General features: G+C 37.1%; 1 protein-coding gene across 1 annotated transcript in view; it reads left to right on the top strand.

Moving 5' to 3' along the window:
• Positions 1–3,945: 3,945 nt before the first annotated feature.
• Dhx15 (DEAH-box helicase 15) overlaps positions 3,946–24,528 on the top strand; it is a 47,883-nt gene continuing 27,300 nt past the window's right edge. The window contains exons 1-3 of the mRNA XM_076863868.2: positions 3,946–4,170; positions 9,989–10,424; positions 14,392–14,585. Of these exons, the coding sequence (XP_076719983.1) occupies positions 4,100–4,170; positions 9,989–10,424; positions 14,392–14,585 (701 nt within the window). The 5' untranslated portion in view covers positions 3,946–4,099. The remainder of the gene's footprint in view (positions 4,171–9,988; positions 10,425–14,391; positions 14,586–24,528) is intronic.

Below are 24,528 nucleotides of genomic sequence, written 5' to 3'. Positions count from 1 at the left end.
TGATTGACTCTAACCAGGGATGGGGAGCTAGTCATGCCAGAAAGACCAACCACATGATTTTAAAGGGTTGAAGCTTTGAGCCACATATCAGCCCAACCTCCTGACCTTTAAGGAGGGGAAGGGGGTTAGAAATTGAGTTCAGTCTTGGGATAAGTGATTCAGACAATCACAGCCATTATAATGAAACTCCAGTTAAAATTCCAGACACTGAAACTCAGTGGAGCTTCATGGTTTGTGAGAACACAGATGTGTGGGAGGGTCACATGTCCTAATGTCAAGGAGACCCCGAGGCTCTGATTTGTATCCTTTATAATAACTACAGTGCCTTTTCTTGGTTCCACAAGTCATTCTAGCAAATTATCAAATATGATGGAATTGGGGGAAACCCTGACTTTGTAAACTTTATAGAAGTACTGCTAGTTTGTGGGCCCCAGAATTTGTGGATGCTCTGATGTGAGGGTATCTTCAGTCTTCTTGGGGACTCTTGTCTTTTAACTTATGGGGTCTGAGGTAGCTCTGGAAGGTTAATGGCCAAATTGCCATTGTGGGCCACAGATGCCACCATAAGAAAGGACACAGCTGATTCCCCAGGGAGCTCAGATTCTCCAACACACAACTGACTGGAGTTTGGGAGTGGGGCCAAGTCTTCACACCTCTGTCATGTGTTCTGACTGCCCTTGGCATAGCAGTTCTCTTTAGCCAAGAGGTTTTCTGAACACAGCTGACAGCTGGGGGCTGTCTGTGGGCGGCACTGTGGGTTGCTGAGCCGTGTCTCATTCTCAAGTGGGATTTCACTGCAAGTCAGAGCGCCCACTATATTTTGTAACTATTTCTATCTCTTAAATAGTAGAAAGGATATGGTGATTAAAAATAGCACTGAAAATTATTTCAAATTTGTTAGCATTTTGTAACTAAAGATAACTCAAGAGAGGGAGATTGGTGGGTTGATCCTGGCAAGTCTTTGTGAGTGATCATATTGTCTTCCCACTTAAATCATTTTGCTGTCTTCCAATTGTTCAGGGATCGTGTCTTACATCTTCAGCAGGGCTCCCTGGGCTCTGCAGGACATAGCTCTTCCTTGCATCTGGAGGACCACATTTTCCTCAACTCATGACACACAGGGCATTCTCTCCATGGGTTGCACATGACTTTTTGAAATTTCAGGCCTCTGCTTGGAATGTTGTTTCCCTCTTGGCCTAGCAATTTCTTTCCTTCCTTCCTTCCTTCCTTCCTTCCTTCCTTCCTCCCTCCCTCCCTCCCTCCCCACCCTCCTTCAATGTCTCTTTTCTCAAAAAGCCTTCCCTCATTCTCAGTCTAAATCAAGGCCACCTGCTATACTTGCTCATGGTGCCTGTCCTCTATAGATGGCCATAGCTCTACCAACAAAGAGACTAGCTAATTACTGTCTATCTCTCTCTCCCTCCAACAAGTTTCATGAAGGCAGGAACTGTGGCTATATTGTTCTTTTTTCTCAGCACTTAACTCAGTGTTAAGTGCCTAAACATTGGAGCTTAAAAAGTATTTGTTGCATCAACAAATAAGTGAAGAAATTAAGGGACGGGCAATGGCAATTCAGTGTAGTGGTTAAATGTGTGGGTTCTGAAGTCAGACTGGGTTCTAATCCCCCAAATATTGACTCATCTACTGAGAACTCTCAATATTAATTATCCACTTGGACAATACTGTCAATTCACATTGACGATATCAGACTGGGAGAATTCATCTTCAATAACCATACCTTAGGAGAAAAATGTAGAATGAGAATATCTACTTAGCAGGCAGCAGCTCAGCACAGCAGTTAATCACACATACTACTGGGCTGAATCCCAGAGCTGTCTGTTTGGTTGCAATACTTAGCCTATCTGTGCATCAGTTTCCTCACTTGTAAGTGAATAAAACTCACAGTACCTAACTATGAAAAGAGGATCAAATATGCAAGGAAGGGTGTCTGGTTCATTAATTTAGGTTAGGAGACACCTCTGGCTTGAAACCTGGAGCTCATAAGCAGCACAGAACATTTCTATCAGGTGACTAAGTTCAAATAATAGATCAGAGGGTTGTCTAGTAGATAGCAGGAGTACAGGAAATAGAATATACTCTGGAAATTTTCCAGCAAGCTGGGGCAGAGCATGGTGGGAGGCTCTTCTCTACTCTAAGGATAATTATACCTAAAATCCAGTATGGTTTATTTAGTCCTGGGACTCCGCCCCTTCTCCCAAGGAGTGTGAATATCCTGGTAGACTCTGGACCTCTGTAGCTTTTAAATTCTGGATTTCAGAAAGGCCACTATCCTTTCTTCAATCATTCAGGTCACAACACAATTGGTTAAGATAGTTTTCTTTAGACAGGCCCAATGTCCAAGGGAAAAATCTCATTCTTGATTTCTGTCCCCCTTTTACCAAGTCTCCTTGTACATTATTGAGAGGTTGATTCTCTTATGTTGGGGAATATCTGCATGTAGAATTCTTCGTTATTCTTCTGTTTCTCCACACTTTTAGAGCACTTTATAGCAGCTCCCAAACAGAACCTGGAACCTGGGACTAGACTAGTTAGTATGAAATCTGGATATTGATTCTGTTTTTGACACTAATTGGCTATGTGAACATGGTATTACCAAGGAGATTGCAGGTTCCTCTCATTGGTAAAAACAGGGCAGAAAATCAGCTGGTAACTTTTTCAGGATTACAATCCAGTAATTATTCATCATGATCTCTGACAAAAGACAATACATGTAGTCAATGTAGATGTAGGGTGGAAAGCTGTACTGAATATTTTATAAGTTAAAAAAAAAAAAGGATATTCACTTTTCTTTGTGCCAATTTTGGTAGGTGGATTTGGTGTAAAAATAAAAGTCCTCTTATCAGTTTCAGTTGTATTTATCTTAGCTAGTTCAGTTCTGAGAATCTGCTGAGAACCAGAGTAACAGTCTTCAGGGGAGCAATCAAACAGGCTCCTGTGAAAGACAGAGACTGTGGCTGGGGATGCAGCTCAATTGATAACAGTGTTCACCCAGCATGCACAAAGCCCTAGTTTTGATCCCTGGCACAGCAAAAAATTAAAAGTTAAAAAAAAAATTATAAGGGTTAACCCTGCTTGGGTTAGTCCATAGACCTTTTTCTCTTCTTTGAGAGTGAATGCAATGAGCAAAGCAGACAGATTCTTCCCCCATGTCTTAAGGGTCATCCTGCCCCACCAATTTGCTCTCTTTAGGGGCAGCCATAATGGCTGTGTGATTTATTGATCTTCCTTAGCGTTAACGTCCTTGTCTATGAAATACCTTGCAGGGTTGCTGTACAGAATGAGGACGGAGGTAGGGCTAACGGTGTGAAAGTGCATAAAAGACACACAGGAAAAAAAAGAGTAAAATAAAGCGAATAGTGACCCTATAGATAATTTTCTAGTAAAAACATCTTTCTGCAGCTTGCATACATGTCTGTACTAGGTTAAAACAAGACAAAGTGAATTATGGCAAGTCTTAACGCTCTTTTCACCTCAGTTTTCTCATTGCAATTAATGTCTGGCGCAAGCCTGCAAGTTCTGGAGTTATTAAATAGTTGTGTTCCAATTTTGCCTTTGCCACTTATTGGCTGTATGATCGTCATCAGTTTCTCAGCCTCCTTGGATCTCAGATTTTCCTAAATCTAGGTGATACAGATGGGTAAGCCTTCCTAACTAGGACTGTACTTTTTCAACTTCCCAAATGAGAGGTTGAAATGCAGTGTCAAGGCCACCAGGCGCATCCCCGCCCTAGCAGCGGCTCCGACTGGCTCAAAGCTCGGGGAGGAGGAACAGGGCGGGAGGAGAGGAGCGTGTTATGACCAATCCCGTGGCTGGCGGGACCGCAGTTCCCGCCTCTGGGTAGCGTGCGCGCGCAGCACGCACGCACGCTCAGCACGCACGCTGCGGAAGCGCGCGCGCAGGCCCAGCCCTCGTCGTCGCCGCCATTTTAGCTCCTGGTTCCGGCCGCACGGTGTGGGCTGTTGTAGCGGGAGGGGTGGGGGTCCCCAAGAGTTAAGTCGCTGTCCTCCACTGTGCCGATACAGCCGCCAGCTTTTTTCTCCTTTCTTCCTTCTTAACCGCTCGCTCGAAGAGTGCGAAGATGTCCAAGCGGCACCGGTTGGACCTGGGGGAGGATTACCCCTCCGGCAAGAAGCGTGCGGGGACCGATGGGTAAGCCAGGCCGGGGGCGCGAGGCAGCGGCTCGAGCTTTGTTGGGGTCCGGGCGGGGAGCGGGCCACGACTGGCGTGGCCGAGCAGGTCGCGGAGCCCGAGCCTTTGTTTTCTTTGGGGCTCCGTTCAGCGGCGGTCCGGGTGGAGCGGCGCCGGTTCGGCCCGGCAAGGGCGCCGGGGATGTTGGCGGGGCCCGGTCGGGAGGTGGAGAGGCCTGTGGCGGCCACCAGGGCGCCGCCTCCGCCAGGCCCAGCCTGCCAGAGCCACTTTGGACGGAGCGGAGCAGGAGCGGAGCGCGGACCTCGTGGCCTCGGTTCCCGACTGAGGCCTGGCGAGGGTGGGGGAGGGCGCGGCGAGCGTTCGCGCCCAAGGGCACCGGGTTCCGGGCCGAGGGCCTGGGAAGGGGACTGTGCGGGGCCGCGAGGGCGGGGAGCGCGTGGGTTCTCGTGTGGGCTGCGGCGGGGGTGGCGGGAGTTGAGCGCCGAGTCCGGGGGCAGGGGGAGCGGAGGCCTGCGGGAGGAAGGCACCGGGAGGCTGCCTAGTGGGCCGGGGGCCGGGTTCCGGCGCCCAGGGGCGCAGCGTGGCGGGAGAGTGCGTCCCTCCGTCCATTCAAACACTAGAACGGCAGGCAAACTTCCGTCGGCCGCCCACTCTCCCGCCATCTCCTTTATTTCCTGCTTTGGTGAAGACGGTGCTAGGGCTAGGAGTTGGCAGGCATACTTTTCCCCCCTAAGTTTTTATTTGAAGGAGCTTTTGAAATACGGAGACCTTATTCGAGAAGTGGTTTTCATGCTCATGGCAAAATATTGCCATGTGGAAGTTGAGAAATACAAGATTCGTAGTGTTCCGGATTCCTTTTTCTTAGCCTTTCCCTAAAGGTGCCGAGGAATTTAGCAGTTAACTTGAGTAATTGTATCACAGTCATTTTCTGGTCCAGTCAGTGTGTGTTTTCACTCTTGAAGAGCAGAATTCTCTGGGTAATTAGACAAAAACCTCAAACAAAAGTTCGAATGTCCAAATACCTTGCATAATTTCATCAGTTTTCCAAGTAATCTTTACTGTCAAGGTGGAGTATAAACCAGAATGGGATGTACTTTTTGATACCTTACATATATTTAATTGTTGAATACAGAAATATTTATCCTGTGTTTTTATTTTTGTAGGTTTTTTAGAAATTGTGATGTTAGGTATAGTAATCATACAATAACATAACACAGCATCTTAGACTGCTCCCTCAAAAAACATGAGCACGTTTAAATTCTGTCACAGACCCTTAGAGTTGGAAACAACTTTCAAAAGAGTATAATCAACTCCATTCAAGAAATGAGAAATGGAGACTCAAGAAATGAGAAAGCAGACGGGGTGGAGTTAAATGGATTGTGCAAGTTAACAGTTTTATAGTGGGATCTGGAATGCTGCTTTTTGAATTTCCACTCTCTGACACACAGTCTGATACTGTACTTAGAATCATTACAGCTTGTTTTAGTGACATTTATAATAGGTTGGTAAAGCAGGGAACACTTGGTTCTTGATTTCCTTTCAAGTAAAAATAAAATTGCTTGTCGTTGGCTAAGATGCAGCTAATATCTCCAGTAAGAGGTCAGGTTGGATCAAAGTATACTGGAGAATTGACTCATCAGGTTTATTGTGTATATGCACCATTTAAAATGGCTTTCCTTGGGATTAATAGTCTCATGATACACTTAGGTGAATGCTCCAAAACAGATATCCTAAGTGGATTTTTTGGGTCTCTGATTCCCCATAATATTTGAGATTTGCCTGTATTGTGGAGTTCATCCATGAAATAGTGCTTAAGGCCTGGATAAATTCTGGAGGAAGTTTTCGAACTAACTTCTGTGTCATTTGAGTGCTATTTCTCACAGGGCTAGTTTTCTTTAGCAGTGGACTTCTGAAGTTCATTATGGCTCAAGGTGTGAAATATCAAATTTCCCCCATTTGATATTTTAAGTAACTTGTTGAATGACCAACAAACCTGTAGTGTTTTTTTGTTGTTGTTGTGGTCGTGTTTTAGTGCTGATAGTTAGGAGGCATATTTGTTTGAGAGCACAGGCATATCACTTTTGTGAACTCTTTTGTTAAACATGATTGTCCCATTTCTCTAGTACTAAGAAGGGAGGGTAATTTATTTAGTGGGAGATTTCATCCATGTTCTTGCTCTTATACTATATAAGGGTTTATTTACTCCTGGCATTTTTTTGTTTGGGAGCAGGTGGAGAAGTTATAGGTCTCTTACGTATTCTGCCTCTTTCCTTTTTTCCATGACCCTATAGAGTCTTCAATATAATGTTACTAACAACAAAACAAACCTCTATGAAGTGTGAAAAACACACTAGATGTTGGCTTTTCGATATTTCCTGATCAATACATTGGTTGTTTATTATTATATGCATTGATATAATACAAATAGAGCACATAATGTACATGTGACACTTCCCAGACTTTTTACATGTATAAACACATTTTTATGACAGTCCTATTTGATAGGTGAAGAAAGTTGCAGAAACAAAACAGAAAAGGCAAATTCCTGGAAATCTACGAAAAACATTTTGTGATGAACAATTTTGGACAGTCTTGGCATTTTTACTCATGACTATGAAGTATAACACGAATATCAGTAGAATCTCTATTGTGTTCTTAGTTTTGCTCAGATGTCACTAACTATCCTTTTCATTGGCTGTGTAGTACTCCACGTGTAAAGGTATATCATAACTTACCCAGTATCCTGTTCCTTGCTGTTTAGGTGGTTTCCCAGTTGTCATTTTATAGATTAAAAGTATCATGAACATCCTTATGTATACATATTTGGACACTCATGGGATTGGAAGCTTGTGGAAATAAGATTGCCAGAAAAGCAGTGTGTGTTCAAAATATCCTGATTTTGATGACCAGCTTACATCTTCATTTGCAGCATTTTAATATCTATTATCCCTTGTGAATTTTAAATCCCCACCCCACCCCCACCATACCAGGGATTGAACCCAGGGCTGCTTAACCACTGGGACACTTCCCCAGCCCTTTTTATTTTTTATTTTGAGTTAGGGTTTTGCTAAGTTGCTGAGGCTGGCTTTGAACTTGTGAACTGGCTTAGTCTCCTGAGTCGCTGGGATTACAGACATGTCCCTCCATGCCTGGCTTTAACATGGTAATTCTAACTTTAAAAAAAAAAAAAAATAATAATAACCAACATTTACTGGGCATTTTCAGAGTTAGACAACACTTTCTTGTGTTAATTCATTTAATCTTTTCAATACCTCACAAGGCATTAATAGCTGTGTTTTGAGATGAGAAAAGAAATACTGTTATATAGCTACCTTAAGTGCTGAGCCAGAATTGAGCTGAAAAATTGTATAGAATCATACAATTTTTGTGCTTGACAAAAATACATATTTAAAAAAGAAAATATGCATAAGTACAAGCCTATACATATTTATGAAGCAGAGGGTTTAAGTTCCCACTTAACAGACTTAATTTTTATCCTCCCTATCCTATTGAAGATAGATAGCTTGAACCATAAGGCAGTATTTCTAGGTGATTGAATTGTTTTCTACATCTGCCTGTTTCCTTTTTTCCATGACCCTATAGAGTCTTCTCTGTTACTTTCTTACTTTAATCTTACTAATACTTTTCACTATGCAAATTAATAAATTGAGGCTTATGCCTTACCTATGGTTATATCCCTTTTCTTTCTATACTATTATTGCCTGCATTTCTTGGTCAGCTCCTAATCTTTGTGTCTTCAGAATGTATTTGATATTTGCTTCCTGTGTTGTAGAGGTTTTTTTTTTTTTTTTTTTTAATGAAGCTATGGATGAAGCTATGGATGAAGTTGATCTCTGAAAACCATTCTTTGTTGGCACAGGACTACAAGAGTATGTAATACATAGTTTACTTCTTCCATAATCCCTCTTCCCCCCAGTTTTGTAACCATTGAATTTTTGGTCCATATCTTAAATATCTGATATTATGTGAGAAGTACAAGAGGAATTTATTAAACATTTTCTTTTCTCGGTCCTTCTTTTCTCCCCCATGACGGTATGAGTATTAGAAACAATCCTTTTCATTTAGACCAGATGTTCTTAAAGGGTTCACTCTAGTTTTGTGTACCATTATCTTTCAGATGGCTACTCTGAATTATTTGTGACTATAGTGCTTCTCACTTGGTGAGCATATTTCTGCTTGCCCAATTGTAAAGTATTCCCCATACCCATTTTGGGCTAATATGAATGCTTATTAAATTTGTTGAGCACTATGATAAGGTAGAAGGAGAGAAAGAAAGTAGATAGTTGATAGCATATTTCAAAGATAGGTCAGGACTCTAAAATTTTGAATTGTGAGACTTCATTTTATGGTTAGTCATTTTTCAGATTTTCTTTTGGTTTTGAGTAAAACTTTCTAGCTTGTATGCCCTATAATTCTGTAGCATGTGGACATTGAAATGGAAGAAGGAAAAAAATCACCTGTTTAAAACAAGGATTTTCCCTCTTAAGTCTTTTTTTTTTTTTTAATGGAATAGAATGGCATATTTTAAGAAGGAAAAGATCCGATTTGATTGGTCAGCTTACCATTTCTGTAAATGGACCATTCTGACTCAGTGCTGGGTTTAGTATTTTAGCTGTGGTCTGTCAAGAATTTACTATTGCCCCATTGATGTACCATTATGGAGAATGACTGCTCTTTCTCTGCTACTGATACTTACAGCACAGGAAACTTGTACTCATTTGTGTATTGTGAATAAGGAGCAATGACACATTTAGCTTCCTGTTGGTCCTCATTATTTTTAATCTGGGTTCCAACACCTTGTGGCAAGTTTCTTTGCTACAAACTCCTTCTTTGCTATAGGAGTTTGTCTGAAATAAAGTGGATTAGTAAAATGAGCAAGCAAAGATTATTTTATTTCTGTCACCAGGCCCTCAGAGGCCACCAGATACAGCCCTTTTTGTCTTGCTGCTTGTCAGGTTTCCTCACCTAGATTAATTAAGGTTATCATTGTATTGGGACAATCTAGTAACTAGAAGTAGATATCATAATTGACTACTTAAAACTGGCCTAAGTTTAATAAAGAGGCTGCCTGCATAATTTTAGCATTTTTAAAACAGCAGTAAAATGATGAAGCTAGTTTTAATTCGGCTATATTTCATTTATGGTTGGCCAGTATATGCGGATTTACCTTGTACTTCCAGTGTTTTACTATCCCCAAAGGCTAAATGCAAGAGTAGACACTGAAAGCAAAAGAATACAAGTGTTTTAAAATTTTCATTTTTCTTGTAAAGCAGTATACACTTACTGAATAAAATTGAGGAAGTACTGGAAAGTATAATTAAGAAAGCAAACTTGCAGATAATCTTCTAATTCATATTTGTATTACTTGTGATACTGTGTGTAACATTGTACTGTGTTCCTTTCATTTAGCATTAGAACATAAAGCAAAGTGCAGCTTGAAGGAGAATCTAGGAAAGATTGTGGGGCTATCTTGCCCAATTTATGTCTGTCTTCCCCATTCCAGCTGCAGTCTCTGACTTCTGTTGTGGAAATAGGATTTTTTTTTTTTTACAGATTTATTTCTTAGGATGTTGAAGTTTGTAGTAAGATAATTTGAGGCATCAATCAAGGAAGGAAAAAGTTTATGGTGGAGTGTGGGAAATTCTTGATTGTTATTTCTAATAGTTATGTAATTCATTGAAATTTTACATTAATTTTTTCATTAGTTTAGTGAACATTTGTGCTCTTATGACTGTAATGTTGCCTCGAACATTATGCTTAAAATTTAGAATCTGAATTCTAAAATTTTCGTTCTTAGGAAAGAACGAGATCGAGACCGGGATCGTGAAGATCGGTCTAAAGATCGGGACCGAGAACGTGATAGAGGAGATCGAGAGCGGGAGAGGGAAAAGGAAAAGGAGAAGGAATTGCGAGCTTCAACCAATGCTATGCTTATCAGTGCTGGATTACCACCTTTGAAAGCTTCCCATTCAGCTCATTCAACCCACTCGGCTCATTCAACACATTCAACACATTCTGCTCATTCAACACACACTGGACATGCAGGACACACATCACTTCCACAGTGCATTAATCCATTCACCAATTTACCCCATACACCTCGATACTATGATATTCTAAAGAAACGACTTCAGCTCCCTGTTTGGGAATACAAGGATAGGTTTACAGATATCCTGGTTAGACATCAGTCATTTGTGCTGGTTGGCGAGACTGGGTCTGGTAAGACAACACAGGTGAGTTACTTTTTCTTTTTTATTTTTATTATAGTTGTTTGGAACTGAATATTACCTATTCTTTCACAAAGTAGAAGGCATATGTAGTCATCCCTACCTCATGCCAGACCTAAATACTGTTGTTGGTATGTTTGTAATAAGACATCTAGGATATTTTTCAAACATGGATGAGTCATTATTTACTGGGCTTCTGTTAATAGATATGTAGGCTTCACATGGGCAGGTATGTTTGTAGAAATGGAAACTTGGGCCAGGATATCATTTGCAGTTAAAATACATGTAGCCAAATTGCCTTCCCTTCATAAGTAACCTGTCAGTTTACCTTTCCATAAGCAAGTGTGAGAGCATGTTTGGGAGTATCACTGGATTGGAGTTTTTACAGATCTAATAGGTGAAAAAAATGAACCTGGGGTAATTTTTAATTGTGTGTGTGTGTGTGTGTTTTCCCCTGAGTGAGGTTAACTATCTTCTTTTAAGTTATATGGACTGCAAGTCAATTTGAGTATTTCATGGAGGCTTTTCGAAAGCTACTACAGCAACCGAAATAGAAAAGCTTTTATTGAAGACTGAACTTTAGTGAGTACTATTTTCAACTGAAGGAAAACTTAGTGCTGATGTTAGGAAAAGAAACTGTAGCCTTTTTTTTTTTAATTAAACAAAATTTTTAAAAGTTTTAGAAACGTGCAAGTCTATAACTCTTAATTATGCTAATCTATTTCATTAAGTCCCATGTTTTCAAATTTGCAAATATTTCAATGTGCATTCAGATACATTGGGAATAATGTAATACTAATTAATTATATCACTATACTAATTAAATGCTACATACTATATATTTTTATAGATGTTTCACATCTAATACAATAGGACAAAATGGAGCATTGTCAGAGTATTTTAAATAATTATATCAACTGTTTTACTGGTTTGTAGAATATTAACACACCTGTTAATTAATCAGGCATTGTGTACTTTACATGTATTGTATCATTTTAAGTTTATATACGACTCTGCAGGGAAAGTAATCACATTTTATGGAGGACCAGAATGCGGCTTAGATTAATGAGAGAACTCTGGTTTAGTGGGCTGCTCTGGGTTAAATAGTTTCTGGATTTAGGTAAGTTCAGCATTAACAATTTTGTCCCTTTTCAATAACCAGTTATATTTATTTCATACTGCTGTTCTGTGGTCTGATGTGGTTCAGAGGAGTTTTTATTAGTAGTTAATGCGGATAATTTAATCGATTCAAGGCATAAGAGGTTTGTGATGATTTGGATTACATATGCTTTCAGGGGTTACTTTATGTGAATATTGAAGACTGCAGGGAATTTTGGGGATGTGAAAGGGAAACTAGAAAGTTTAATCAGTAAATTTCATCCAAATGCTTTTTAGTATACTGTTACCAAACTTGGACACAAACCTAATAAAGAGTACTTAGCCGTTGTTTTGGTTATCCCTGCCTATCAGAAAATGAAATCAAACCTAATTTGAAATAATGACTTTAACTTTTTAAAGAGCCATAGAAAAGACATTTTGCATTGTGCTTGGTGTGCACATACTATTCCTATATTTGAGAAATTGAAGCTAGTTCAGTCAGAGGAAAAACATGAGTGAGGGTACAAGTTTAGAGAAGGGAACACTGCACACTTTGACTAGTGTGCAGGGTGTGTGAAGGGCTGGTGGGGTAGGTGAGACTGGAGCCCTAGGTTGAGCCTTACTACCTCTCGCCATAGGTAAGGAAGCCATCAGAGTTTTTAATTGGAAAGGAGTGACACAAATTTTCATTAAAATGTTCAGTCATGAAAGACCATATAGGAGATCCTAACAAAAGTATTGACTTTGTGTGCAAGGTTAGTGGGAATGAGGAACAAAGAATGGAGTCTGTTTTTTACTGTCACTGAATAGGGGACATGGGAAGAATTAAAAGAACTTGAAGGAAGGTGAGAAATGGTTTTGCTTTGAACTTGATGAATTTGAGATAACAATAAAATATTAATTATTCAGAAGGAGATGTGACTACCAGGTTAGGGGGTAGAAGCTAGAGTTAGGATTGACTTCGTTCTGTTGCAGGCAATGTTGGAATTTAAGAGAATAGAAAAGGCTACTCAGGACAGTATATAAAACTGGAAAGCCCCAAGGAACAAGGATTAGGTTTTGGGAAAATAGCCTCAAGTGGAGGAAGGAAGAGCAGAGCAGATGCCTACTGTGAGCAGACCAGTCGCCCACATCTTTCAGGATATGCATCCCTTCCAAATTATATTTCCTTAGAAAGTTTGAGTAGATGCCTTATCATAAGCTGTTTTGGGAACCCTTAAAAATCTCTGAAACCCTTTCCAGGGTCCAAGAATTTCTTAGTATTTTTCATACAAAACAAAATATTGCAACATACTGAATGTAGAGACAGAATTGAGGTTTCTTCCAATAAGCTAGACGTGAGAGATACGTAAAAATAATAAAATGTGCTCTACTAGCCAAGTATTATTTTATTTGAAAAATACACATTTTAAAAATAGAAGATAGGTTGTTACTAGTAATTAGTAAACAATTTAGCTACTTTTCAGTTTTAACTTCCAAATATAATAAATGTATTAATTGTTTGGTATCCTCATTTATTTTAACAGTATAAGGGGTTCTAAAAGAGAACTGCTAAATTAACCAAAACTATATATTTTTAAATTATCAATTTCACTGGAGTGAAATTTTTAAAAATGTGAATAATCTTGCCTTAAGAATTACGAATTAATTTTAAGTATTTTTAATCTGTAAGTCAGTACTTTTGAGGATTGGTAAAATGAGGGTAGATAATTAAAACCTCATAAGAAGACCACTTAACGTGGGTCTGTTGGTTTGCAATACCAGGAAGACTCTCCTATTTTAGTGAAGTATTTTGTTCATTTAAAACCATGTAAAAATATTATTATGTTCTCAGAGAAGCAACATAATCATCTTTCATTTGTTTCTCCAGTTACAAGTTATTTCCAAATTAAAAAGTAACCTAACTAAAATATAATAATAATGCAATAATCAATACTATTTATCAGATGTCATTGTATACATAGTGTCCCCAAAAACCCCTTGTTTTTTCTATAGCATTAGCACCTGATAGGTTTTTGGAAGCTTTGGTGAAGACAAATCATGTCCTTGTAGCAGTAGATTCCAGTTTTATGCTATGGTCATTTGCTTTTTTCCCATGGTTCTTTTTCAGTTAAGGCACTTGAGAAGAACCATAAAATGAGAGAATCTATGAGTGTGTGGATAATTAGGAAGGAAATATGCTATCATCCTGACAACCATCTTGTGGTTGAGGTTTTCTCTTTCCCCTTTCCCCTTGATTGACTTTACTCAGCAAAGTGCTATCACTGTAGGCCATATTGAATTTGAGACTGGTAATTACTTTAAAGATGGTACCTAAAGTGTTGCCACTGTGCATAACATTCCTGAAAGATGGATTGGAGTACTAGTAAGTGCTAGGATTTGGCTTCTGCTGGCTTACAGAATTTGAATTGAAATAAAAGATACTTGTGCAACAAGGGAATATTTTCTACTTGTATCTGCATATTGTAACTCATTGTATGAATTTTGATGCTGTACTTATTGGAAACTAACATTTTTGTTATTAAGTAGAATTTGTTTCAAGTAGGATTTTTTTTTTCATTGGGTAGACAGATAGTTAATGATGGGACTACTTAAACACTGGGAGCATACCAAGCAAAGCTTATGTGGACCCAGTGCACAGAATGTAATCACATCACATCCTTGTTACACATGACCTCTTTTTGGATATTTTTCTATCTAAATTATATATGTTTAAGGAGTTATAATATGATATGTTAAGTTTTTGTTATAAGTAATTCTCTGTCACTTGCCTAATTTTATTTTAAATTATTGGAATGAGATAAAAGTGCCTTATATTAAACATAGTTGGTATGCAGCAGAATAGAATTAATTTAAATGTGAAATTATTTGATAGATTCCACAGTGGTGTGTGGAGTATATGCGATCATTACCGGGACCCAAGAGAGGAGTTGCCTGTACCCAACCCAGGAGAGTGGCTGCAATGAGTGTGGCTCAGAGAGTTGCTGATGAGATGGATGTGATGTTGGGCCAGGAAGTTGGTTATTCCATTCGATTTGAAGACTGCAGTAGCGCAAAAACCATCCTTAAGTAAGTACTGTATCTTAAAAATGGATGCTTTTTCTAATTGTAGCTTTTCTGCCACTTTTTAAGAATTTTGCAAGTGGACGCTCAAGTTATAAAAATTTAAAATTTGAATAGTTCGAAGTGGGCCACCTTTGACTTGCCAGGTGACATTTTAATGTGGATTCTTTTTCTTGGTTATAATATATGTTGCTTTAGAGTAGAAATTGAAGTTGGCAGATCAGGTTTTAGTTGCTTGAGGTTGTATCTTAAGTGAAAATGTTACTATAAAATGTGTCGTTTTAGTAGACATGCTCTGAAATACCATTTAAATATGATAGAAAAGTAAGATATATCTTAGTGGTCTGGGGATGTAGCAATGGTAGAGTGCTTGCATGAGGGCCCAAGTTCAATCCCCAGCCTTGCCAAAAAGAAAAAAAAATGGATTTATCTTTGTAGAAGGACAGCTACTGTTAGAAAGAATGATGTGTGAGTAAGATGGGATATGATTTAATTGTGGGCAAGGGACTTTTAATGTTAATTTTGCAGATCTTGATATGCATACATAATGAACTAAAAGGCCAAATCTTGTTATGTAATGTACTCGGGGCACCTGAAGGTGTGTGTTGGTTCCTCTTTATAGCTGTGGTACATGTGGTCATACTGGTCTTTTTGAATGTTTTAACTTGACAAAAATGTTTTCTTCATTTTATATAGTTGCATTCTGCACAAGTGGTATATATTTCCGGATAGTCATTTCTTTAAAAATCTCTTTTTTTTTCCCTTATTGCTTTTGTTTATCTGCATTTGTATGACATTTAAGTTATTTAAAAAGCTTATTTCTTGATGGGCACAGTGGCAAATGCCTGTAATCCCAGCTACTCTGGAGGCTGAGATTGCAAGTTCAAGGCTGTCATGGTCATGGTATTGGCCTGTACTGTGGAGTACATCCATGAAATAGTGCTTAAGGTCTGGATAAATTCTGGAGGAAGTTTTCATACTAACTTCTGTGTCATTTGAATGCTATTTCTCACAGGGCTAGGGGATCTAGCTCAGGAGTAGAGTACTTGTCTAGCATGTACAAGGCCCTGAGTTCAATCCCCAGTACTGTAAACATAACAAATAACCTGTGTCACAATGCAATTTCCCAAAGTTTTAAAAAAAGGCATGTTGGAACAAAATGTTACGTGGTCAATGACATGAGTCTTTGTTGATGGATCTATCTGTATCCATATTAACTAAATAAATTTTAGTGATCACATTATTTATTGGTTGTTTGTAATTACATTGTAATTGACAATAATTATGTGAAATCATAGCTCATTTGATACTACTATAAAGTACAGATAATGTCTAGGACTTGAAGAAAATAGAGTAAAATTTTACTTGTCTTTAGTAGGCATACCTTTCTGACATTTGATTCGCTGTATCATATTTGGGCAAGTTACAGTTAAGATTGGAATTTAGAAATCAAATGTGAGAAAGTTACCAGTATTAGAGGTGTGTATGTGTTTGTGTGTCTGTCTAGTAAGGAGTACGGCTTGTGCAAGATTTTAAGTTTTTAGTAGGGAGTGACAATATAAATATACATAAGTAAAATGTATGTTTAACATTGTGATGTTTTCTTGTGGAGCAGTTCCCAAAGGTTATCTATAACTAAACCTCTTCAAGAAAATTTATTCCAGACAGGGTAAATTTATTAATGTTCCTCCTTAAGGTAGGGAGTAACCAGTGTTGTTTTTAAGTGACATTATATTAGTAAAAGGGTATATATTATTTTAAATTGCTTTAAAAGGAAACGTTAAAATTTCCAGTGTAATTCTTACTTAATATGAAGAGGACTAATGGCAGTTTTGACTGATAAGAATACTTCATTAAGAACAGTGGTTTATGATTCCCTTGGTGTATTTCATAGTCACATATCAACCCATTAAGAACCAACATGTTATAAACATCTAAAGTTGTAACTGACTGAAATCAGTTATATAGTTAATCGGGTAGGAAGAATGCATTCATCAAAATATTCTCTGAAGATTTTGCTTGAAGGACTCAGAATTTAAGAGTTTTTTTGAGAATAGCCACATTGGTGTATTTTTTAATTGTACACAGAGTCCAAGGTAGTTTCTTCATGGTTTGAGATACATATGGATAGATGATGAGTCTAATATTGTGCTGTTTTCAGAGGATCAGATCTCATATAAGTTAGTGCATGCTCTGGTTTTGAAGTCGTTAGTAGCTACTCAGTCCCAGTGGACAAGTTGCTAAATGGTTTTTGTGTTCTGTTAGGTATTTGCTTGTTCCCATCCTTTACTTCTTAAACTTATGCAACATATTTATTTTCCTGTTGCTGTCTTAGTTAGAAATTTGGGGGGTGGGGCAGCCCAATTGAGATGGCTCTAAAGAAGAGAAGATCAGATAGTAAAACACAATGATACCATGCCATGTTTGTGACTGGTCAGTAAAAAATCTTAATTTATTCTCATGGAACGGAGAAGGTATCGATGGCATCTAGCACTTCTGCAGTGGATTTTAAGAAGCATTTTGTAGTTCCAACTACTGTAGCTCTACAGGATTTATTTATTTATGGTGCTGGGGATTGAACCCAGTGCCTTGTGTATGCAAGGGAAGCACCTTACCTACTGAGCTATATCCCCAGCATTTGCAGTTGTACATGATTTAAGAAATTCATCACTTTTTTTGAGGCAGATGAGCTTTTTGTTTGTTCTTTTGTGGTGCTGGAGATTGAACCCCAGAGCCTTGGGCATGCCAGGCATTGCTCTACCAATGAGCCGATTAATTTTTAGGGAAGGCAGTGGCTTGATAATTTGTGCCTGTGAAGAAACACAATATTTGATTGTTAATTTGGTAGCCAGTTTCATTGTTATTTTAGGGGATATGCCTTTTGTTTTATTCCAAAGCTGCAAAATTACTGAGGTGTTTTGATATCAAGGCAATCCACTTATGTACCATGTAATGCTTAGTCATTCAGTCATTTAATTGAGTACTTTGTGTAGGTTGAGCAGTGCTAGGTATAGTAACAAAAAAGAAATCTGGTTCTTGTCCCCATAAAGCAAATCAAGTATAAATATAAAATTTCCAATTGAGATAGAGTCCAAAATAGAATACATGGAAGTATGCTTTGAGGATTCGATTCAATTTGGAAAAGAGAAGTGTGTATTTAAATCAAGGCCTAAAACAAAAGTAGTACCAGCCAGAACAGGGATTGGGGTGCAGGGTGAGTGCGTTCCAAGCAGATGGAACAGTGGTGTTTTTTTTTTTTTTTTTTTTTTAAACTTTGTTTTCTGAATGGAAAAAATTATGACCTTTACTTGAGAAGGTCCGACAGTCCTACACCTACTGTATATTCTTTAAATATCCAACTGATTTGTCTAAGTCCGCCTTTTCATATCAGATCAATTTTAAGATGCTAAAGGACTAGTTTGTGTACCATGTATAGATAGATGATTGAAGATAGCCTTTTTGGTCTTTCTTGCTTCATTAAACCATAAACACAGGGAATGGGGTTTGTGTCTGTATCTGTGTGTACTTGCCATGCACACAACAAATAGAACCTTTATTCATTTTTAATCTGAGGAAGTTAAAGTCATAACAGGAGTTTGAAATTTTGTCACTATGTTGTAGAATTTGGATGACTTAAGCATAGTCATGACAAATGGATAGATGATTCATGAAAAGACATTTTCTCTGACTTTGTTAAAATTTCTTTTGTGAAGAATGGGGTATAGTATATATAATTTGCCTTTCCCTCCCTAAGTTTTTCCATTTGGGGTGTCAGATTCATTTGAAATTTGGAATTTTACAACACCAAGGACCCCATCTGAGATAAAGTTTATGAACCAGAGCAGCTTTTAGAGAACATGTGTGTTAGCTCTGTAAGACTGTGTACCACCTTGAGATGTTTATCTGGTGTGTAACTTCAGGGCAAATTGCTAAAAAGGCAAGAAAAGGTAAAGACAAGAAGATTGGTTGAAATGTAATTGAATGACTAGAGAGATGAACAGTCTGGGATTTCAGGGTGTGATAAACTGTCCCTTGGAAAGCTTGAGTGAGATAAGTTTTGAACAGACCAGCCAAAGAATGTGTTTCCATACAATTTGGATCATAAACATGTAGAATTTGTTTTTAATCTAAATAAAATAAAAGAATCTCTGTAGGCAAGAAGATGAAAGAGAATACCAGAGTATTTTAACAAATACGAGCTTAATAAAAACACTACTACAGTAAGGAGCTGGAGGGTGCATTAACCTTTAAGGTGGGCACTGTCATTGTAAGGCATGGCCATAGCAGATTCTTTCATGTCCCTGTCAGATTCTTTTTGTGCCCCAGGAAACAATACTCTGAAGCAGTTCTGTTTAAGGACTACTACAGAATTTCAGAGTGGTTGTTCAACAGGCACCCTCATATAAAAATAGATGATTTGATACGAGAACTGAAAGTAGATCCCAGAACACTGCCTCTGGGGTCACAGTACCTAAGTTGTGTCCTAGCTCTGCCACTTAGCAGTATGATTTTGACTGTTAATTAACCTTCCTGTACTTACTGCTTTTTCAGAAGATGGAAATTATAACTACCTTATGGGGTTGTTCTGAGATTCATGTTAATTTGTATGTAACCCTTAAGAATAATTTTCTGATACTCAAGTTAGCAGTGTTTCACCCAGCATTGCTGCTGGTAGTGGAGATTTCCAGCTTGAGAAATTATTGGTTCTTATTAATTAGCTAATAAAAACAAGAAAGGAACTTATAAAAGCAGTTTAATGAAGTTCCTTTTAATACAGTAGTTGAATTGTAATTGAGAAGGGTTAATTGAATTCAAACTTGACATTGTGGAATGAATGAAGCCATATATTCTAAGGCTGGAGGTCAGAAGTGAAAACAGGTGTGGTAATTTAAAGACAAGTTACAAACTAATTTATTGAACATCTGTTATATGGTAGACGTTCAACATTGTTCTCATTCAAGTGTAGCAATTATGTTATTGGAGTAAAAAATCAAAGTGGTTGGTTACCACTTTAAGCAGTTCTTAAACAGAAACAAGAAAGTTATTACCCTAGAAGTAAAAATTTTTTGGCTTTTGTTAATGCATCAGATGTTAACTTGATTTTCTACTCCTTATTACATTCAAATTTTGTGTATAAACTTATACACTTGTAAGGGATTAATTTTAGAAGGCTTTCTTTGCACAGTGTGACATCTTAGAAAATATTGAACAGAATTGATACATTCATCTCAGCTTTCTGTAAGTGCTGTGGAGAAGGTGAAGGCATTTCCTTCAACACTTGTGAAAGTTTGAAGAGTTGGAAATGAATTTTGGGAAAATTTTAGTCGCTTTACTTTTTATCATTGATTTCTTATGCTCTTTTTTTTTTTTTTTTGCTTGATTTGGTGTCTGGCTCTGAAACATAACTAAATATATTTTAGCTGTTGGCCATAACAGAGGTTTAAGTTCTGGTGTCTTAAACATATTAGCTAAGAATGAATCCACACATATTACAAAGGATATTTGATATATTCTTTTTGTCTAGTTTATTGTATTTAGAACAGTAAAACAAGAGATTCCAAGGTGTTCAAAATACTACATCTTTCTTGTGACCATTTACATACAGTAGTTTTTACTGTAATCAGTATTATGTTGCTTTTGTGGTTATGGTGATTGGTGTTGCTCCTACAGTGTAATATTGTTGCTGAGAATATGTCAAATTGAACTTGAGCCTATGTAAAACATCCATAGGAATGTATGGGTCCTATTGAAATGCTGAGTCACTTTGAACTAGTAGTTACTATGGTGTCCTTATGTTGATTATGGAAAACAGTGGTGTGAATTATGATTTAAATCATTATGATGAGAATATTTATTTTTCACCAGAAATATGGTGTTAAATACATTGAGTCTTCATTGACATATTATTTCCAAAGAAGTGGTTTGATTTTTTTTTAATTGGTTGTGATATGTATACACATACACATAAAATAAATGTGCCTTGTCTGAATGCCTATACCTTGGTTAGGCTATTAATCAGGAGATTTTAATATTTTAAAAACAAAATGTCTTTTCATAAACTGCTATGTTCACATGGATCAAAGTTTATCTTTTATATCATTAATTTACATTCCAGTAAGCCTGTTATTATAAAGTCTAACCATCCTAAATTGGGGCCGTAGGGCCTGACTGTAACCATTCTGTCTTATGATACATATTCAAATTAACTATAATGTAGTGTGTTAATCTAAAAACTCAGTGGCAGATAGGAAATTTATATATACCTTAAATGTTTATTTTAATATAAAACTTATTTATACATCAGTTTATTAATATTGGGTCAACATCATTTTGTTGAGGCCCTTTGTTTAGAATTCCATTTTGCTTAAAAAAATATCTAGTTCCTTCAGCAAGGCCCTCAGCAACCTAGTGAGATCCTGTCTCAAAAAAGAAAAAAAAAATGTGGTTCTTAAGGTGGATTTTAACTCGGAATACTTAAAAAAATACATAAGTGTGGCTTTTCTGGAATAGGAGAGAGAGAATTCAGTTTTGAAATTTTAGAATTCTAGACCCCTTCCAATCTTTAAGAATTGTCTTGCACATTTGATAGTTTGTGTGTGTGTGTGAGAGGCTCATCTTTTTCATTTTTTCTAAAGTATGCAATACTTAAGGTTCATATGTAGAATTTCTCTTTTCTGTGCTTAGAGGCTATCATTTCATGTCAAATGTAATAATTTGTAATTTGTCATAAAAGTGGTAAGTTCAGTAGTTGATCGAAATGCAAGTTTCATTATCCGAAACAATATGGCCAAGAAACAAATGAGAAACTGGTCAAAAATTGCATTTAGTATTCAAAGTGCTGATTTTGTTAAGAGCTCCTACAAATCAGTAAGAAAATGGCCAACCTTTGAAGTCATCCAAGAATTTCTTTGGGCGATGTGGATGCATGTTTTAGATCTTTAGATACAATTTTGAGTTATCTGCATAGTTAGTTATACCAGAATAGAGTCTATACTTGAAAAGCAACCAAACTCTTGACACTATGGGAATAGCACTAACTAGGATTTTCAGAACAGATTTTTTGTTTTTGTGCTGTGCGATTCTTCTAGAACAGTAATATCAAGTTGTTTCACTCTTTTATTAATGGTTGCCTGGCATTTTTTATTGTCTTCTAGTTTGACTAATCTGATTGATTAATATTTTGCAATTTTTGCTATTAGAAACAGTTGGTGTCCTCAGCACCCTCTTACAACTTTGTATGCACAGTTTTTACACATTGGCATATGTGAAATGAACTCCCTCAGTGAAATTGGTTGGATCAAAAAGGTTTTGCTTGAATTTTATCAGCTTTTGCCAGATTGCCCTTCATGAAGATTTTATCTACTCCCACCAGTAAGGAATGAGCAGATGAGTGTCTGTTTCTTTGCCTTTCCTGATATAGCTTAGTAAAATTTATCTTTAGTCAATCTTGTAAGTGAAAAATGTAGTCTCCTTATAGTTTTAATTTGCATTTCTTTTGTATGAAATTGAGCATCTTATAGGTATGTATTAGCCATTTGTATATTTTTGGGGATCTGAGACTGATGCTTTTTTCATTTGTTGAGAAGGATTGCTATCTGGTTGGCAGCAGTTTATAAGGTGGTATTTTGAAATGCATATCAAATTTCAGAGAAAATTGACAAAACATACAGTATCATACAATTGATAAAAATTGGTATTTGTTTGGTTTCTTTACTTATCTTTCTGTGGTTGGTTCTTACTGATTTGTAGAAGCTCTTAACAAAATAGCATTTTGGATATAAATTGCAATTTTTGACCAGGTTGTCATTTATTTCTTACAGGTAATGAAAAAACTTTTTGATTTTGATCAAGTACTGAACTTACGGCTTTATATGATATCCCAGGCTTTACAACATAACCTGCCCAAGCTTGTTTTAAGTTATTTAATTCTTATATTCTACTTTTGTGTTTTTATTTTAAGCATCTTTGCCCAATCTGGATTTGGTTGGGAAGGAATTCATAAGGTTTAGGGTAATTTCTCTTACTACTCCTTTTGCCACCTATACCAAATAACCTAACATAACATTGAGCTATTGGGGCTTACTTCCCTGTGTAGTTAATGTTTTTCCACTCATAGTCGCAACATTTATCATTGACACTAAAGTGAGGAATAATTTATATATACTGTTTATTATTAAATTTTTAAATAACTTGTTTGGTGTTTTTTTTTTTTTTTTTTTTTTTTTTGTGGTGCTGGGGGTTGAGCCCAGGGTCTTGTGCATGCTAGGCAAGCACTCTACCAACTGAGCTATATCCCCAGCCCTTGTTTGATTTTCATTTAGAAAAATATGAATGTTTTTCTTAGTTTATGATTTTTCCTTAAGCCAAAGGAATGGGATGTTTCAAAAATTTAAAAATACATGAGTACAAAATTATAAATAATATATGTGAAGGATGTAATGCATTACTATGCTTTGTTCAGAATTGGTGATGTCATCTGGCTGGATCAGAATTGGTTAGCTTGTAGTTACTCTTTCTGCATGTAGTGATTGGAATACTGTTAAGCTAGGATGGTGCTATCAGCACTTTGAGTTTTGGGTTTATTTCAGTAATTAAACAGTGCATGATTATCTGAATTATGAGTTAATTCAAGGGGATCTGATGCTACATTAGGCATCTATTTGTTTAATATGCCTCTTGTTTAACTTTATTAATTTAGACTGCCTTAAACTTTAGCAAGAGTTTAAGACAGTCTAGTGTATAGAATTTAACAGTTCTGTTAAAACACAGATTGCTATGCCTCACCTTCAAAATTTTTGATTAAGTAAATCGGGTGAGGCACAAGTTTTCTGTTTCTAATAAGTTGCAGATAATTTTTATGTCTTTAAGTGAATAGATCATTTCAAGTTTGGTTGTCTTGTACCATTTTTGTTTACTTATCCATTATTAAAACTTTAGAATTATGACTCATCTTTTAGCCTGGGTAAATATTTATTACTAGTAAGAAAGGTAGTAAAACTTGACTTAGGTAAAGGGAAATGGTCTGTGGCTTTTAGGACCACCAGTATCTTCCTTGTTATGTCTTTTATCTGCTATGTGTCAGATTGATATCTCTCTCTCTCTCTCTCTCTCTCTCTCTCTCTCTCTTCTCTCCTCTCTCTCTCAAGCAAAGGGTTTCTTAAATTTAGCAGTATAGCACATGATCAAGTACTCTTTTTTTTTTTTTCTTGCTTTAGTCTTAAATTAACAAATTTATTCTCTAAATTCTAGAGACCAGGGATTCAGAAGCATTGCATTGACAGAGTTGGTTCCTTCTGGAGATCCTGAGAGAAGAGCCTTTCATTTCATGATTCCTTCCTAGCTTCTGATGACAACAAGCAGTCCTTGTTATTCCTTGCCTTATGTATCTCCAGTCTCTTTCTCCATCTTCACCTGGCTACTCTTTGTGTCTCAAATTTCCCTCTCATTTCTTTTCATTAAGGATATGTGTGATTGGGTTTAGAGAGCACCATAAATGTTTGCGATCTCATATGAAGATTTTAACTTACCTACATCTGCAAAATTTCTGATTTTTAATAAGGTCACATTCATAGGTACCAGAGGTTAGAACTTGGTCATATCTTTCTATAGGTACCTTTTTGTTGATATACACACATGTAGGTGTGTTCCTTTATAGTAGTTTTTAGGACAAGTGTGCTAGTGTAGGAGTGTGCTATCATAGCACACCTAAGATTGGAAATCAATATAACATATAAACTAGTTTTAATAAGCTATTTAACTGGTTTTGAGACTCTGGAAAAGTTAACTGCTATTATTCAGGTGTTTTCATTGGAAAAGAAGCACATTTGACTCTCTTGACCTTCCAACCTTAGAACTGGCATTTTTTGTAAAATCTGTTCTTCAGACAATAAGCTTCACTTGTTAGTAAACTTCACATATTTTGTCATGTAGGAGATATTTAACTGCAGCA

This window comes from Callospermophilus lateralis, chromosome 8 (assembly GCF_048772815.1).
Source record: "Callospermophilus lateralis isolate mCalLat2 chromosome 8, mCalLat2.hap1, whole genome shotgun sequence".
In the NCBI taxonomy this organism is placed as follows: Eukaryota; Metazoa; Chordata; class Mammalia; order Rodentia; family Sciuridae; genus Callospermophilus; species Callospermophilus lateralis.
The sequence above is the reverse complement of the archived record's forward strand: the minus strand, read 5'-3'. Positions and strand labels throughout refer to the sequence as shown.